This window comes from Artemia franciscana, chromosome 6, assembly GCF_032884065.1.
Source record: "Artemia franciscana chromosome 6, ASM3288406v1, whole genome shotgun sequence".
Taxonomy (NCBI): Eukaryota; Metazoa; Arthropoda; class Branchiopoda; order Anostraca; family Artemiidae; genus Artemia; species Artemia franciscana.
Genome location: NC_088868.1, coordinates 7816586 through 7835438, shown reverse-complemented (window position 1 = coordinate 7835438; position 18853 = coordinate 7816586). Strand labels below are relative to the sequence as shown.

The 18853-nt window shown below is 33.5% G+C and overlaps 1 protein-coding gene across 1 annotated transcript in view; it reads left to right on the top strand.

The window, feature by feature from the left end:
- LOC136028474 (ubiquitin carboxyl-terminal hydrolase 32-like) overlaps window positions 1-18853 on the top strand; it is a gene marked incomplete in the record, with an annotated part of 242323 nt that overhangs the window by 121813 nt on the left and 101657 nt on the right. The window contains 3 exon segments of the mRNA XM_065706316.1: window positions 5794-5956; window positions 10507-10652; window positions 16812-17045. Coding sequence (XP_065562388.1) covers window positions 5794-5956; window positions 10507-10652; window positions 16812-17045 — 543 coding nt within the window.

Genomic DNA, 18853 nt, shown 5'->3' with positions numbered 1-18853 from the left:
CTTTAAATTTATTCCTTAAAAAAAAAACAATTTAAAGTCTTCAAAAATTGACAACCTAACATGAGAGGACGTTTATTGTTGTTTGTTCGTTTGTCTTTAGGGACTACCTTGAGCTTCGATTACAAATTTCCATTATAATTGTATTTCTCTTTCCAAAAAAAAAGTTAGATACATTTATTCAATTTAAATTGATTAGTTTGAATTAGAACTTCATTTTCAAACAGTTCGTGGTAACGAACTGTAGTAAGGAGAGACCCGGCTCAATAGTAACCAAAACTCTAAAAAATTGATAGTAGCTACAATAGCTACATCAAAAGAATCGCATTTTAATGCTGATTTTAAATATATAAGTTCCATCAAGTTTAGTCTTACCCATCAAAAGTTACGAGCCTGAGAAAATTTGCCTTATTTAAGAAAATAGGGGAAAACACCCCCTAAAAGTCGTAGGATCTTAACAAAAATGACACCATCAGATTCAGCGTATCAGGGAACCCTACTATAGAAGTTTCAAGCTCCTATCTACAAAAATGTGTAATTTCGTATTTTTTGCCAGAAGACAAATCACGGGTGCGTGTTTATTTGTTTGTTTTTTCTTTTTCCCAGGGGACATCGTATCGACCAAGTGGTCCTAGAATGTCGCAAGAGGGCTCATTCTAACGGAAATGAAAAGTTCTAGTGCCCTTTTTAAGAAACCAAAAATACTGGAGGGCATCTAGGCCCCCTCCCACGCTCATTTTTTTCCCAAAGTCAACGGATCAAAATTTTGAGATAGCCATTTTGTTCAGCATAGTCGAAAACCATAATAACTATGTCTTTGGGGATGACTTACTCCCCCACAATCCCTGGGGGAGGGGCTGCAAGTTACAAACTTTGACCAGTGTTTACATATAGTAATGGCTATTGGGAAGTGTATAGACGTTTTCAGGGGGATTTTATTTTGTTTGGGGGTCGGGCTGAGGGGAGGGGGCTCTGTTGAGGATCTTTCCTTGGAGGAATCTGTCATGGGGGAAGAAAAATTCAATGACAAGGGCGCAGGATTTTCTAGCATTACTATAAGAAAACAATGAAAAATAAACATGAAAACTTTTTTCAAATGAAAGGAAGGAGTAGCATTGAAACTTAAAACGAACAGATATTATTACGAATATGAGGGGTTCTAATAATACTTTAGCATAAAGAGCGGGGTATTTAGGAGGAGATAAATACCTCGCTCTTTATGCTAAAGTATTTTTAGTAATTTCAACTATTTATTCTACGGCCTTTCTGATTCAGGAGTCATTCTTAAAGCATTGGGACAAAACTTACGATTTAGTGTAAAGAGCGAGGTATTAACGAGGGTACGAACCCCCTCGTATACATAATAAAAATATAAGGTTATGAAAGTTTGTTACGTAAGTTAATTCTTAAGTTACGTATATTTTTTACTAATAAAAACGTTCGTTAAAAATTAAAAGTTCTAGTTGCCTTTTTAAGTAACCGAAAAATTGGAGGGCAACTAGGCCTCCTTCTCCACCCCTTATTTCTCAAAATCGTCTGATCAAAACTAAGAGAAAGCCATTTAGCCAAAAAAAATTAATATACAAATTTCATTTTAATAATTTATGTGCGGAGAGCCAACATCAAACATGCATTAATTCAAAAACGTTCAGAAATTGAATAAAAAAAAAACTAATTTTTTTAACTGAAAGTAAGGAGCGACATTAAAACTTAAAACAAACAGAAATTACTCCGTATATGAAATGGGTTGTCCCCTCCGCAATCCTTCGCTCTTTACGCTAAAGTTTGACTATTTGCCACAATTCTACTTTTTAAAACAATTAAAAGCTTTAGCGTAAAGAGCGAGGGATTGCGGAGGGGACAACCCATTTCATATACGGAGTAATTTTCTTCGTTTTAAGTTTTAATGTCGCTCCTTACTTTCAGCTAAAAAAATTAGTTTTTTTTATTCATAATATAAGAAATTAAACCATTTCTAATTAAATAAATTCTCTTTCGTTTCTTTTGTATTATAATCCGTATTATATCCGTATAAATTTCTATTTTAATGTCCTCATATTTTATAGGATGCTATGTTTCTCTGTTTTAGCTACAGTTTTTATTTATGTAGGTTTTTTTAGTTGTAGGCCTACTTTTACTTGCCGCAGGAGCTGACGTTTTATTCCTCTAAAAAATTTTATTCCTTTATTCCTTTAAAAAAAAAGGTTCCTTTAAATTTATTCCTTAAAAAAAAAAACAATTTAAAGTTTTCAAAAATTGACAACCTAACATGAGAGGATGTTTATTGTTGTTTGTTCGTTTGTTGTTAGGGACTACCTTGAGCTTCGATTTTAAATGTCCATTATAATTGTATTCCTGTTTCCAAAAAAAATTAGATACATTTATTTAGTTTAAATTAATTAGTTTAAATTAGAAGTTCATTTTAAGAAATTAAACAATTTCTAATTAAATAAATTCTTTTTTTGTATTATAATCCGTATTATATCCGTATATTTTCTATTTAAATGTTCTCATACTTTATAGGATGCTATGTTTCTCTGGATATATTATAGGATGCTATTTTTTATTTATGTACGTTTTGTAGTTGTAGGCCTGCTTTTACTTGCCGCAGGAGCTGACGTTTTATTCCTCTAGTCTAGCTGGCATCTGAAATTCAGATGACAATTCTGTATTTTAGTTCCATCGTTTGGAAACCGTTAATATTATCAAGAAGGATAATACTCTGTATGTTTTTTCGTTTCAAGTTTTACGGGATGTTTTGAGAGGAATTTTGAAATAATTTCTGTTTCACAGCAATCCCCAGTAAAGCTAGGTCAATGATTGTTTTGATGGTAAATTTTCTGGTAATACCAGACGACAAAATTCTCTTGATGGTAAAAATAATCTGCGCGTCTTTCAGTGCAAAATTTGTGAGATCCATTCCCTAACAGAGTTATGCTCAAACAGAAGATGGTAAATTTTGCCCATCAAAATTGGTCAAATGATTTCATAACAAGCTGAAACTTAGCATCCGTACTCCACCAATTTTCAAAAAAAAAATGTTCCTATTTGGAATGGAAGAAATAGATGAATATGCAGGATTATTTCAATATGTTTTTATAATTCATTCTGCTTCGTATTCTTCCCCACTCTCTTTTCTGGGTGACATCAATTTTCGGCTTTCTAATTCTCAAATTTATACGATTTTATTGTTAAGTTCTTTGCACGGTCATGCTGATCAGTGTCATAATGTATCAGTTCTTGTCATAATGAAAGATAAGACTCTAAACATATATAATAACAGCCATTGTCATCGTCATAAAAATTTCTATGCAAACTCAAATCAAACACAACAGACTTAAACTAAAACATTTAAATATCCAACTTTCTAAAAAAAAGTTCAAGTTCAAATTAAAAAAAAGTTAACATTTAATAAAAAGAATAATGAACAAATAAATATGTACAATTATTGACGACGTAGTATAGCATTAAAAACCTTAACGAACGAGGAAAACTGAACTATTGGCGTAACGCATATGTCGTGCTGTTAACGGCTGAATCGTACCGGTTCAGCTACTTGTCGTGTTAGCCGTTGACGCGAAGGGAGATGCTCAGGCGGGGGGGGATTTCACTAAGTCCTGGATTGGCCAAAATACTGATACCGAACTTAAACACAATTCTTCACGGCTGAAAGAATTTTAAAGGGAATAGCATTCCATTATACTATATTGTACTGCTAAATGCAAAATATGATAAAATGGAACTATTTGCGTAACGCAAATGTCGTGCTGTTAACGGCTGAATCGTACCGGTTCAGCTACTTATCGCGTTAGCCGTTGACGCAAAGGGAAATGCTCAGGAGGGGAAGGGATTTCACGAAGTCCTAGATTTGTGTAAATACTGATACTTTTTGGCCAGCCGTCTGGGGCTACACGGAAAGCAGGTCGTCCTTGTCTGGGTTGGGAGGATGTCATAAATAAAGATTTAAAGGAAATGGGAACTTCCTGGGAGGATGTAAAGAGGGAGGCTTTAAATAAATTAGGTTGGAGGAGAAGCGTGCGTTGCTGTGTTGGCCTCAGGCGGCTTGGTGCTACAGTGAGTTATTAGTAGTAGTAGTAGTAGTATACTGTATTATAATAAACTGTGCTATGATACACAAAGCAATATTATATAGTATTGAGCTAGGTGTTACCTATTGTAAATCAGTTTTTTTTTGTGCTCTTGGAGATGCTAGGTTGTATTTTAAAAAAGTCCATTTATTAGACAATGGAAACAGATACAGAAGTCTGGAAAAAATACCTATTTAATGTATTACGTCTAAAATTTTGAAAGGTATTGTTGATAGAAGAATTCTAGCTCTAGTATTGAACTCAATGTCTACATTTTGGCTAAGGACAGCCACTATGTCAATTCTGGTATGGAAATAATGTTGAAAGCGAAATTTTCTAAATTTTTTCTAAAAAAAACTATTTATCTAACAACAGTAATGTATTTTCATTTTAGGCAAATATTTTTTCGTATATAAAAAAGAACACCTTAGTAAATTTCAACTACTGTATAAACATCTCTATTCATCTTAAACAAAATTTTGCCGACCTGAAAAGCGAATTTTTCAAATCAGATTCAAAACACAAGAGAACCGTTTTTGTGCCCGTATAAAAAAAAAAAAAAAATTCTCACCAGTGACATAAAATCCATTGCTGATAATAGTGAACTTCTACACAATTTATAAAAAGACGGCGCTAAAGTACAGCATTTAGTAATTTTATGAAAGTTTTTTGTGTAATTAATATTTTACATTTTGAAAAAATGGCAAATAGAAGGAAATTGAGTGAGAAGCAAATACAAACTGCTACATTCTAGATCCTTCCAGAAGGGGAAAGTCTCGAATATCGTAAAAGATAGGCCTTGTCCTAAAGGAACTCTTAATTGATTTTAGAGCATACCCTCACATGTTACAGAAGGGTTGGGTTTTCAATTAAAACGGTGTCAGTTTTATTGGGTTGGGGAGTGAGAACAGTGTGTAGTTTCGTTTTTGAAGTGAAGAGGTATTGGACTGCCACATTTTCAGCTTTTAGACTGCACTTTTTTAGACTTTGCGCTTTTAGACTTGGCCTTCTAAATTGTGGTTTTTTGAAAATTGATCTATAAAAAAAATAATTTTCTTTATTTTTATTTTCTTCCTTCAGGGTAGAATATAGAATATGAGGTATCGTGATAATTTTCTTACATAATTAGTTTTAGTGTCTTTTCAGTCTGTGTTTTGTTGCTGTATTTTTCCACTTGTTTTGTGTATGTCACCATGGCTTAATTGGGCTTTCGTGTGAATAAATCTATATATCTATCTATCTATATTTGCGCAGACAAACTTGCTTTAACACATTTATTTGAAAATGTCAAATTAGAGCCTTTGTCTTCGACCTATTTTGACAATAAGACAGGAACGCTGAGAATTGTAAAATGAGTTTTAGATACCGCATCCTCTTAAAATTATTTTTGTTAATACCGTAGTTACCTTTGTGTTGTAATAATAAGAGTATCTACGGGCGTCCGGAGTAGCCAACTTTTGGCTCCTCTCACCTTAAGCCTTCTCCCAGTGTATATATTGGCTCTATAAAAAACGGTAAGATCCATTTATTTTAGTAGTGGAAGACAATTGGGCGTGAAACCGCTCTTTCTCCATCTGTAAAACCAAAAATAGATTTTTTTTTTTACAATATTTGAATTTCATATTACATATGACATTTCTCAGGCAAAAGACTCTTTGTCCCCTCCCCCTTTGTTCAGTAAAATAATTTTATTTTGAATATTTTATAGACTTTCCCTGATGAGAGTGACAAGGTGATGAACACGCCCACTGCCAGTATTCTATATGCATTTGAGATTATTGCTTTCACTGATTGGCCACCGTCTCCTGTGGAAAGCCCTGTCTGCTTCAAAAGTATTGCCAAAAGCTTACCAGAAATTCAACGATTGTCACGTAAGCTGTTCTGTCTCTCCCCGTTTTTGTCAACGAGAGATTAAGTTATTTTAAAGTCAGTGGAATAGTTTAATCTTAGGCACTTCTTAATTATTAATCTCTAAGAGCGAAAATTTGGTTGACGCATCTCTCCCCTTCTTAAAACCACACTGTTCTTCTCTTAAAACTTTATTTGCAGACCAGGTCCCTTAAGTTATATAATGAAAATCAGTGGATTAGAACCTAGTTGTCTAAACACAATTTTAATCAAAATACACGGATGCACTAAACACAGAATCAAAAATCTATTTATTTGCTCTTCGAGGAATAGTACTTGATTTAAAGTTGCCTAAAATATGTAGTCTTAAAATTTATAACTACCTAATAAGACTTTAAGCCTATCTTCCATGTTTAGCCAGCAAATGTTTGGTACTTGGAGAGTTTTAAAAGTTATATGTATTCCCCTCCCCCCCCCCCCAAAAAAAAGGATCATTTGCTCCACGAGGGAAAAGTTGAATGTAGTAGCCTAAATGGACCTTATTTAGATAACTTCAAAGACCACACTGCCTTTCCATGACGAAAGTAAAATAGTTCAAAATAGGGATGATACCTTTTTATTGACAGTGAAATATAAAATTATTTAACTGGATATTTCGAACACATATACAGTGTTCATCATCAGCAGTAAAACTAAAACTTTTTAGTTTTACTGCTGATGATGAACACTGTATATGTGTTCGAAATATCCAGTTAAATAATTTTATATTTCACTGTCAATAAAAAAGTATCATCCCTATTTTGAACTGTTTTACTTTCGGACCTTATTTATATTTTAAATAGCCTATGTAAAAAGGCCTATTTGGCTACTCGAGGGAAATATTCAAGCAGGTGCCTAAATACATCTTATCCAGGTTTCATATGAAAAAGTTGTCTAATTGCTCCGCGAAGAAATATTTTAAAGCAGTAGCCTACATATACTTTTTAATCAAAGTACACAGATGCACTTAACACTCAGTCAAAATGTTATTTATTTGCTCATCGGGGAATAGTATTTGATTTAAAGTTATCTAAAATATGTAACCTTAAACTTTATAACTGTTTAAAGTGAGTTAAAAGTCATGTGCATGTTCCAAAAAAAAATATTACTTGCTCCACGAGGTAAAATTTGAAAGTAGTAGCCTAAATAGACCTTATTTGTATTTTAAATAGCCTATTTAAAATGGCCTATTTGCTGCTCGAGCAAAACGTTCAACCAGATGCCTAAATATATCTTATCCACGTTTCATATGAAAAAGTGATCTATTTACTCCGCGAAGAAAAATTTAAAGCAGTAGCCTAAATATACTTTTTAATGAAAGTACACAGATGCACTAAACACTCAATCAAAAAATTATTTATTTGCTTGTCGGGGAATAGTTGTTGATTTAAAGTTGTTTAAAATATATAATCATGGAATTTATATTTAATTTATCTTAGATTAAGCCTACCTTTCATATATAGCCCCAGATTCTTGGTACTTGGGAAGTTTTAAAAGTACATAGTCTACTAGATAAGATAATGTGTATTTTAAACCCAAAATACGGCCATGTACACAAAATACGGGCATTTACAGAAAAGAAACTCAAATATTTTAAATGTAGCCTATATCAGCGATTATCAGGAAACACTTAAATAAAACATTACTTAATAGTAATGTTTAAAAAAAAAAGTTTTTTTTTTTTTTTTTTTTTTTTTTTTTTTTTTTTTTTTTTTTTTTTTTTTTTTTTTTTTTAGTAAGCAAAATTCCTAGATACCTTGGTGGTGACGTACTTTTTAAGACATCTGGAAGTATCAATCAATTTTTCCTAATATCCTTTTCCTTAATTGTAGAGAGCCTTAATATTAATTATTAATTTAATTTAATATTAATATTTAAATTAATATTAATATCTAAATTTAATATTTAATATTAATTATTAATTAATTAATTTAGAGCCTTAATATTTCCTTAATATTAATTGTAATATTTTAAATGTAGCCTATATCGGTGATTATCAGGAAACACTTAAATAAAACATTACTTAATATCAGGATTTTTTTTTTTTTTTTTTTTTTTTTTTTTTTTTTTTTTTTTTTTTTTTTTTTTTTTTTTGTAGTAAGCAAAATTCCTTGATACCTTGGTGGTGACGTACTTTTTAAGACATCTGGAAGTATCAATCAATTTTTCCTAATATCCTTTTCCTTAATTGTAGAGAGCCTCTGACACCAGCTAAAAAAAATGCACCAAAACATCCTCCTTAACTATGCAAAGCGGGCGAGTATACCTGTCTTCTTTGCAACTTCTTTCGTATGAGAACTGTTCATATTTTGCGCTAACTGAAGGGCAATTAGCCCTGAGCTGCATCTACAAAATAAGATATCTAGCTTTTAAATTCAATTTAAGGTATAACTATTGCCCATAATCTACTCCTTATAAAATTTGAACGTTTCCAATTTCTTTAGCTCTTCACTCCAATTTTGGATCATTTTATTATCTATTATGATTTTAGTGTCGTTAGAGAAGTTTTGAAGAGTTTTACTTAGAAAAGCTTTAAAAGCAGTCATCCTATGCGCATTTTCCACCAAAAAAAATGTTTATTTGCTCCAGAAGGAAGAAAATTGAAAGAAGTAACTTAAATTTACTCAAATTTTGGAGAGTTTTACTTAGAAAAGCTTTAAAAGCAGTTATCCTATATGTATTTTAAACCCAAAAAATGTGTATTTGCGCCAGAAGGAAAAAAATTGAAAGAAGTAACTTAAATTTACTCAAATTTTGGAGAGGTTTACTTAGAAAAGCCTTAAAAGCAGTCATCCTATATGTATTTTCCACCAAAAAAATTTGTATTTGCTCCAGAAGAAAAAGAAATGAAAGAAATAACTTAAATTTACTTACTTAAAATTTATACTAAATTTATTTACTTAACTTAAATTTTGCTTTAAATAGTAAAATTCATATTTGCTAATCAAGGAAATAGTTGATAGTAGGGCTGAAAAACCCCTAATTTATATTTCATATAACACAACTGTCTATTTTGTCCACGAAGGAAAATTTGAAAGTTATAGCCTAAATGTACCTTTTTTTCAAATAGTAAAATCGATTATTTTCTTTTCGAGAAAAAAAAAATTGAAAATAGGTGCCGAAAAATACTTAATTTATATTTCAAATAAAACCACTGTCTATTTTGTTCACGAAGGAGAATTTGAAGGTGTACTTAGTTTATATTCTAAATGGAAAATTGTCCATTTGTTCCTCGAGGAAAAAGTCTAAAGTTGGTGCCATAAAACAAATTATTTATATTTTGTGTTACGAAATTGCTGATTTGTTCCTCGAGGAAAAAATTGAAAGCAAGTGCCAGAAAACACCTTATTTACATTTCACATAGAAAAATTGTGTATTTGCTCTTCAAGGAAAAATTTGAAAACAGTAGACTAAACGTGCTTTATTTATATATTTTAATAACGAAATCGTTAATTTGTTTCTCGAGCAAAAATTTGAGAGCAGATGCCTAAAAATACATTTTTACATTTCATATCAAGAGTGTATATTTGCTCCACGAAGAAAATTTGATAAATTAACAAAATTGTCTATTTGCTCCTCGCGGAAGAATTTGAAACCAAAGTCTAAAAAAAACTTAATGTACTTTTAAAAAAGTAAAAATTGTCTATTTGCTCCTCAAGTAAAAATTTTAAAGGAGGTACCAAACACGCCTTATTTACATTTCACATGACAGGATTGTCGATTCGCTCCTTGAGTGAAAAATCGAAAGCAGGTGCCTGTAAACACTTTATTAATATTTCATATATATATATATATATATATATATATATATATATATATATATATATATATATATATATATATATATATATATATATATATATATATATATATATATATATATATATATATATATATATATATATATATATATATATATATATATATATATATATATATATATATATAAATGCCTTTTTGCTCTTCGAGGAAAAACGTAAAAGCAGGTACCTAAAAATACTTTTTTACTTTTCATTTATCAAGACACTGCATCTGCTCCTCGATGAAAAATCTGGAAACAGTAGCCTAAATGTGCTTTATTTATATATTTTGAATAACAAGATTATCTATTTGCTCCGCGAGGAAATATTTGACAAAAGGTACCTAAAAATTCTTTTTTTTACATTTCATATATCAAGATTGTGTTTTTGCTTCACGAAGAAAATTTTGAAAGCAGTAGCCTAAATGTCCTTCATTTATGTTTTAACTAACAAAATTGTCTATTTGCTCCTCGAGTAAAAATTCTACCGGAGATGCCCAAAATCACTGTCATATGCCATAACAATATGGACGATTTGTTCAACGATGAAAAATGTTAGAGCAGGAGCTTATAGACATTTTTGACATTTCAGACGAATCATCTGTCCTGCTATAACAAGTGTAGCTAGAAAATTACCATTTTACCATCATATTGTAAAATTAATTTATACCAAAAAGACGAAGACAGTTTGTTTCTTGATACGAAATTTACTTTTGTTTTTTTCTGTATTCCTAGGGCAACCCTCTGCTCCTGCCCAGGCGAACGATACCGTGTCTGCACGAGGTACAAAAGAGACCAAAGGGGAGATTGAAACCGAATCCGAAGAGGTAAGAGGTCCGGCTAGAATCTTCCAAACAGTCACCAGCATACTATGCCGTAAGGTAGGCAGATTGTAGCCAACACTGTCTATGTTGGGGCAATAATCTGTCACGTGGTGCTAACGTCCTCTGTTAATGTTTGTCTTGTCACTGATGTCCAATGGCTGGTGTGGGTATAAAAAGCTACGCGTAGGAATTCTTTGTCACAAGAGTAAGCATTGAGCCATTCAGAAGCCAAATTTAATCATTACCGTTTTCGTACTCTGTGAGTACAGGAGATAAATTCTTTTTGCCTCCTTTCCCCAAACACAATATTAAAGGTACTACAAATTTAGATTCCAAAAATCACAAATTATTTTGCCTCATACATATTTTGGGGCAATAATCTGTCGTGTTGTATAAACGTCCTCTGTTAATGTTGGTTCTGTTCGTGATGTCTTATGACTGGTATCAGTACAAAGATTGCTGGTAAGAATTCTTTTTCATATTAGAAATTCTTTGGCTATTCGGTAGCAAATAGAGTGACTGCTTTTTAGCTCTGGGTGTGGATACAGTATAATTTTTTTTCTTCGCTGAATTTTTGAATTTTGGAACCCAAAATTATAAATTTCAAATTATTTTTCGCCAGTAATGTTCGGGATACTCATCGATCGTATGGTGTAAACGTTATCTGTTAATTCGTGTCTTGTCCGCGATATCATATTACTGGCGTTTTTTTTTTTGTTTTTTTTTTCAGCTTTTCTGCTGACTCTGTGCCAGTGTCATGAGAGACCACAACCATCCTTCTCGAGTACATCCGGTCTTCAGCAGCCGGGGGCGTATCTTCAAATCGTGTTCCTGTATTGCTTAGGAACTGGTACAGACTATCAGACCATTTCATTACTGGACGACCACGTGGTCGTTTCCACCTAGTGGCTTGAGGTTGAAATCATAGGTGATGCGACGGGGTTTTTTCATGGCATTTGTAGGAGATGGCCGTATCATCTCAGTGTACGCTGTGCATCTTGCAGGGAAAACCAAACCGCCCCTGTATGGGTTAAGAGATCGGGGTTGGTGATAAAATCGTAGCTTCAGGTTCCCCCTGTCTTTCCAAGTCCTTTTGTTTGAGTCATATCCAGCTTCTTTAAAGTCATAGTGGTTGTTTGCCAAGTTTCTGAACCGTATAGTGGAACTGAACCCAGAGGTGCTTTTATTGTTTGCTTCTTTGTTAGGCGGCTGACAGCAGGGTTGTGCCAGGTTTTTGTTGACTCTTGCTAGGGCGGAAAAAGCTTTGGCGATTCGTGTGTTGACTTAGCTCTCGGCTCACTCACCACTTAAAGTTGTTCAGTCGAAGTGTCTGAAGTTACTTTGGACTGCTATTTGATTTTTCAGGGTGTTTGTCATGGGTGTCAAAGCGTTGCCAAAATCAGCGTCACTCGATAATCCGTCACCGAACATCAGTTCGAAGTTCAGTTGGGTAGTCGTCTATGTCATCAGGTTCAGTCGTTCGTTCAGTCGAGGTGCCTGAAGTTACTCTGGACTGCGATATTTGAGGATGTTTATCATGAGTGTCAAGGCGTTGCCAAAATCAGCGTCACTCGATAATCTGTCACCGAACATCAGTTCGAAGTTCAGTTGGGTAGTCGTCTATGTCATCATGTAGTCGATAACATAGTTCAATGGTTTTGAATTTGTGCCCCCCCCCCTACCAAATTTCAGTTTGAAAACGTCTAAATGTATTTTATTTCTAGCAAAGGGCAATTGACGTCCTGGTTCTTATAGGTGGGGGAGGACCTAAATCCATTGGAGCAAGAACTCTAAAATACGTATCTTTTCCATTGTTCACATGTAGATTTTGCTATTGGAAAAAGGTAGCATATATATGTATTTCGATTCGCCAATACGTTAAGTGTATGGGATAATGAATACGAAAAGGGCACTAGTCATTGTGACAATTATGCATTTTGAGCTGCAACAATTGAGTAACATCTGAGCTGCACAAATAAAATAAATGTTTCTTGTAATGTACCGATGCTGAATTTCTGCTTTTGTTGCCTAACCTTTTTTAGCTTTGTATAAAAACTGCTGTGCTTGGTTTTGCTTTTGTGGCTTTTGTTCCCTGGGGTACTTTTTGAAAGAACAATGAATAGTTTCTATTTGAATAGACCATCATCACTTCCCTTTCAGAAGAAGTTTTCAGTAAAGTAGATACAAAAAGAGTGAAGAATAGAGATTAATCCCAGTTCAGCAATAATGATTCTTTGTACCTCTCTTGGTAACAGTAATACAAAAACAGGTTACGCTTGATAATTCTAAATAAACCCTAAAATAATAATAAAATAATTCTAAGAAAAATTAGTTTTCCTATATTCATGAAGACCACCTACTGTCTTTTTGCAGTGTTAATATACTTTTTCCAAAAATTTGTATTGAAAAGTCACTTTTCTTTTCTGTCAGTAAATATTAAGGACCCTAAATTAAAATTTTTTTTTTTATCAAGTTAAGCTTTATAGAGGTTAAGGAAGGGGCTGAGGGCCCTGAGCTTTGATAGGGTAAAAGGTAAAAGCAAGATTTTTTTTTCTTTTTTTGTAGGTTGAGCTGTAATGGGAGAAGTGGTCGAAGCTTCTTCTGTTTTAGCTTTATAGATTGCTGGAGAAGATTTATTTTTACTTATCAGTTGTTTTAGGCTGAGCTCTAAATTGGACTGGAGTAAGACTCGTATTTCTTTTCTTGTTGAGTTAATAGATTGTTGGAGCAAAATTTATTTCCGGTTCATGGAATTTTTTAGCAAGGCTTTTTTTTACTTTTTGGGTATTTTAGGTTGAATTTTACTTTAGAGTAAGACTAAATTTAACTTTTACATTAACCATTATAGATTGCTGGGACAATACGTCAAGGCTTTTTTTTTTTTGCTTCGTGGAGCGTTGGAGTAAGAATTTTTTGACTTTTTGGTTGTTTTTTCAATAGAGCTTGGGAGTAAAACTTTTTTCTAGGCTTTTACAGAGTAGGAGCATTTTTTTCAAATTTTTTTAAGATTTATGAAGCGTCGACCAAGACTTTTTTTTTACTTTTTAGTTGTTTTAAGTTGAACTTTACAGAGGGTATGTGTAAGACTGTTTATATTTTATGCTGAGCTTTATAGAGAGTATAAGCAAATCTTCTTTACAGCTTCACCGAGCGTTGGAGCAATGCGTTTATTTACTTTTTGGTTGTTTTTGGGTTTTATTTTAGCAATGGAGCGTTGAAGCAAGGCTTAATTAATTTTCAGTTGTTATAGGTTGAGCCTTATAGAGTGTAGGTGCAGGTCTTCCTGGTTTTTATATTAGCTTTAAGAAGCGTTGGAGCAAAGCTTATTTTTCTTATTGGTTGTTTTAGATTGAGCTTTATCAAACAGTTCGTGGTAACGAACTGTAATAAGGAGCGACCCGGCTCAATAGTAAACGAAATTCTTAAAAAACGGAATTTTGATGCTAATAGATACATTAAAAGAATCAGATTTTTATGCCAATTTTAAATATATAAGTTTCATTAGATTTAGTCTTACTCATCAAAAGTTACGAGCCTGGGAAAATTTGATTTGTTTTGGAAAATAGGGGGAAACACCCCCTAAAAGCAATAGGATCTTAACGAAAATCACACCATCGCATTCAGCGTATCAGAGAACCCTACTGTAGAAGATTCAAGATCCTATCTACAAAAATGTGGAACTTACTATTTTTTGCCAGAAGACCGATCACGGGTTTATTTGTTTGTTTGTTTGTTTGTTTTTTTATGGTTTTTTTTCCAGGGGTGATTGTATCGACCATGTGGTCCTAGAATGTCGTGTGAGGGCTCGTTCTAACGAAAATTGAAAGTTTTAGTGTCCTTTTTCAGTGACCAAAAAAATTGGAGGGTACCTAGGCCCCCTCCCACGCTCATTTTTCTCCATGCGTCTGGTCGACGCATCCTCTACCTTTTCCAAACTGCGCTGTTCTTAAAAACTTCTCTTAAAACTTTGTCTACAGCATCTCTTAGTCTAAAAAGTATCATATTACTAAGTAATTTGCTACATACCAGACTAATGCATCGATAATTACGACATTCATTCTTATCACCTTTCTTATACAGTGGTTCAATTAAAGTTTTTCTGAAATCATTAGGTTCTTCCCCTTTTTCAAAAATGATATTCATAGTCTTCAGTACCTTATTTCTAACCTCAGAGCCACCATATTTAAGAAACTCATTTACTACACTATCAGCACCTGAAGCCTTCTTATCTTTTAATCCTTTTAGTACTGGCGCTAATTCTTATCACAAAACAAATCTTCCTTCACATCCAAAGTATCACAAACTTTTTCATTTTCCTCTATATCTTTCCTGCAACTCTATCTCGGTTTAGCACAGTCTCAAAATGTTCCGCCCATCTCCTTTAACTCTTTCTTTATCACTAATTTTGGCCCCATTACTATCTTTCACTGGGACAACTCCAGATTGATTACTCCCTCGCAATTTATTAACATATCAGTATAACATTTTACTATTTTGCCGTCTAGCTGCATCTTCCGAATCCTCGGCAATTTTATCCATGGTCTCCACTTCATACCTCCTTAGTTCATATTTTAATGCTTTCTCCACTTTCTTTACATTCCTTTTGTTTTCATAATTCTTATACAAACCCACAAACCCCTTCTAGTCTCTATTAAACATAAAGCTTTTTCACTAATATTCCTAGCAGTCTTAACTTTCTTCCTTAAGACACCATCAGCATCTTCACAAAATATTTTTCTAAAATTATTCCATCCATCTTCCACATAGTCAAATTTTAAACTCTTAAGTTTAGTATTCAACTGTTCCTGGAATGGTTCTCGCAAATTTTCATCCTGGAGTCTACCAACATCATAACTTACCGGGAGGTAGTTACTCTTCCGAAATTTCAGCTTAAAATTAACCCTAGACACTACTAGATTATGACCTTTACTTTTAACATCAATAAAAGCACTCCTATATACCCTAGTATCTTGTATTGATCCTGCTAGTCTTCGGTTTACAATAACATAATCAATAAGGTTTGCTGTCTTACCATCACGTGAATACCATGTGAGCTTATGAGCCATTTTATGACCCAATACTGTATTGGTTATAACTAGTTTGTTATACCTACAAATTGCGAAAGTCTGTAGCCATTACTGTTTTCTTTTCCTACACCAAATTTACCAAGGCCAAGATATCATCTGTCTCTATCTCTACCAACTTGGGCGTTAAAATCCCCTAGTTAAAACACCATATTTCTACCTGGTACCCTGTTTATTTACTCCTTTCACTGTAAGTAAAATTCATCTGAGTCACTAGTATCTCTCTCAATCAGTTCAACATGTGCATATACTACTGTAACTGATATCCCTAAACTTTTTAGTCATAAAATGAGCAATTATTATTCTATTATTAATGTCTTCTCAGCCTAAACAAGACTTTGCAGTTTTCTTATTTGTCATGAGCCCTACTCCCTGCCTATGTACCCCATCCTTCCTGCCTGAGTAAACAAATTCTATATCACCTAATTTCATGCTGCTTACCTCTGGAATAAGACTTTCTGAAGTTCCTAATAAGTCCATTTCAAACCGTCTGAATTCGTCAGTCAAAATGTCGATATGATAGTCATTTTTCAACATCGTAACATTCCAAGTTCCCGTGTTCATGTTCTTTAAATAATTGAAATTATTTTGGCCTCAGGAAAAGCCATGATCCCGGATACCAGTGCAGGACGAGGGCCGACTTATCTTCTCAAGTCTACACCGAAGCGCTTAAGCCGGCTTGAACCGGACAGCAAGAAATCCCTGGGACCTCCAGTATGATTGGATGCTTTGTTTAATCCTAGGCCCATCTTGGTCACAACATGGTTTTCAGCACTTTGCGATGCTCTTCTATAAACAAGAGTTGAAATTCTGCACCGACAGTCCCAAGCCTGTTACCACCGACTTATTATATATTACTATAATATATTATAGTAATATATATTATAGTAATAAAAAAAATATATAATAAGAAATTATAATACTATAAAATAAAAATATAAAATACAAAATAATATAAAAACATATAAAATACTATAAACACAAAAATAAAAATACTACAAAATAAAACAAATTATATACTATATAATAGATAGTTATAGTAGTATATAGCAATTTAATATATTATAGTAATTATAATATATTACTATAATATATTTATCTACTAATTGCTATAATATATTCTGTATTTTAGTCATCTTCGTCTGTAAAGCTGAACGATGGTGTCAATCTGTCTAAACGAGAGAGCAGAGAAATTCCTGACGTTATTTGTAGCGATGTTGAATTGAGCACGATGAATCAACTTGGAAGTACTTTGAACCTCCCACGAGAGGCTTCGCGAGAAAACCAGAGAACTGCCGTTAATAGAGCCTCATATTCTGCCTGTGTTGAATGGAAAGGATATCTGACTGCATATCACCGAAGATTGGTACGTTTTCAATTTTTTTGTCTAATTTAATTTGAGAAATTAATCTATTAGAAATTTAAGAAATAAATTTATTAAAATTCGTTTCTTATCTAATTTAATCTTTTTTATTTTTCTAATTATGTCTTCTAACTTAATTTTTTTGAACTTGTAAGTTGTCAGGTTTTTTGTGCCAACCAACACTATCCTATTCTTTAATTACCCTTATCTCGTAATTTTCAAAGAAACATCTAAGTCGAGACATAAAGAGAAAACTACAGAATTTGCCCTTTTCTTACCATCCCCCCCCCCCAAAAAAAAACGATATTCTCTGAGCCTCTACAGAGGGAAGTCAAGAACCGAGTTTTTTCCGAAAGAAGAAGTTTTTGATTTATATGCGTTTTATTAGTTCATGTTCCTTTTAACAAGGGCTTCTGCTTGCTTTTTTTGGCTTGGTATTCTTTGTGTTCAAGGCCTTTACTGGATGAGAATTAATTGTCATTTTGCTCTCTTTAGTCAGTAATCCCTCCCCTAGTTCCCCTCCCACCGTTTAGCCTTTGTGGTGTTTTTGCTATATGCACAAATGCACTATAACAAAGGATGGTGTTATTTTTGTAGAATTTTTTTTTACATTCCACGGTTGGGGTGGGAGGATGTCATGAAGAAAGATAACGGGAATTTCCTGGGAGGGTGTAAAGAGGGAGGCTTCGAATTGATTGGGATTGAGGAGGAGCGTGCGTAACTCTGTTGGCCTCAGGCAGCTTGGTGAGTTGTTGGTAGTAGTAGTAGTAGTAGTAGTAGTAGTAGTAGTAGCATTTCGAAGTCCATTCCTCTCTTCTGAAAAGGGGGAACGGGGTCTCAGCTTTGGAAAGAAAATTGAGAAGGCTCGGTCAGTGCTCCAAATCAAAACATAAAAAAGAGGATGTACTTCCCCATAAAAGGGGATTTCCACCATGTCTTCGCACTGTTGGGTGGAATGAATGGTAACATTATATGTACCTAAGGATTATTGTAGGTGTGGTCAGCGTTTGTAGCATATTCGTTTTGACTCACCTCTTTAAATTTCGGATATCCTAACGGTAACCGGAATGAATGGTAAATACAATGTCCTAATGGATGTCTGGAATGAATGATAACATTATATGTACCTAAGGATTATTGCTGGTGCGGTCGGCGTTAGTAGGAGATTTGTTTCGACTAACCTCTTTAAATTTCGGATATCCTAATGGTAATCGGAATTAATGGTAACCGCAATGCTTTAATGGATGTCCAGAATGAATGGTAACATTCTGTGTACCTAAGGATTATTGTAGGTGCGGTCAGCGTTTGTAGCATATTCGTTTTGACTCACCTCTTTAAATTTCGGATATCCTAACGGTAACCGGAATGAATGGTAACTACAATGTCCTAATGGATGTCTGGAATGAATGATAACATTATATATACCTAAGGATTATTGCTGGTGCGGTCGGCATTTGTAGGAGATTTGTTTCGACTAACCTCTTTAAATTTCAGATGTCCTAATGGTAACCGGAATTAATAGTAACCGCAATGCTTTAATGGATGTCCAGAATGAATGGTAACATTCTGTGTACCTAAGGATTATTGTAGGTGCGGTCAGCGTTTGTAGCATATTCGTTTTGACTCACCTCTTTAAATTTCGGATATCCTAACGGTAACCGGAATGAATGGTAACTACAATGTCCTAATGGATGTCTGGAATGAATGATAACATTATATATACCTAAGGATTATTGCTGGTGCGGTCGGAGTTTGTAGGAGATTTGTTTCGACTAACCTCTTTAAATTTCAGATATCCTAATGGTAACCGG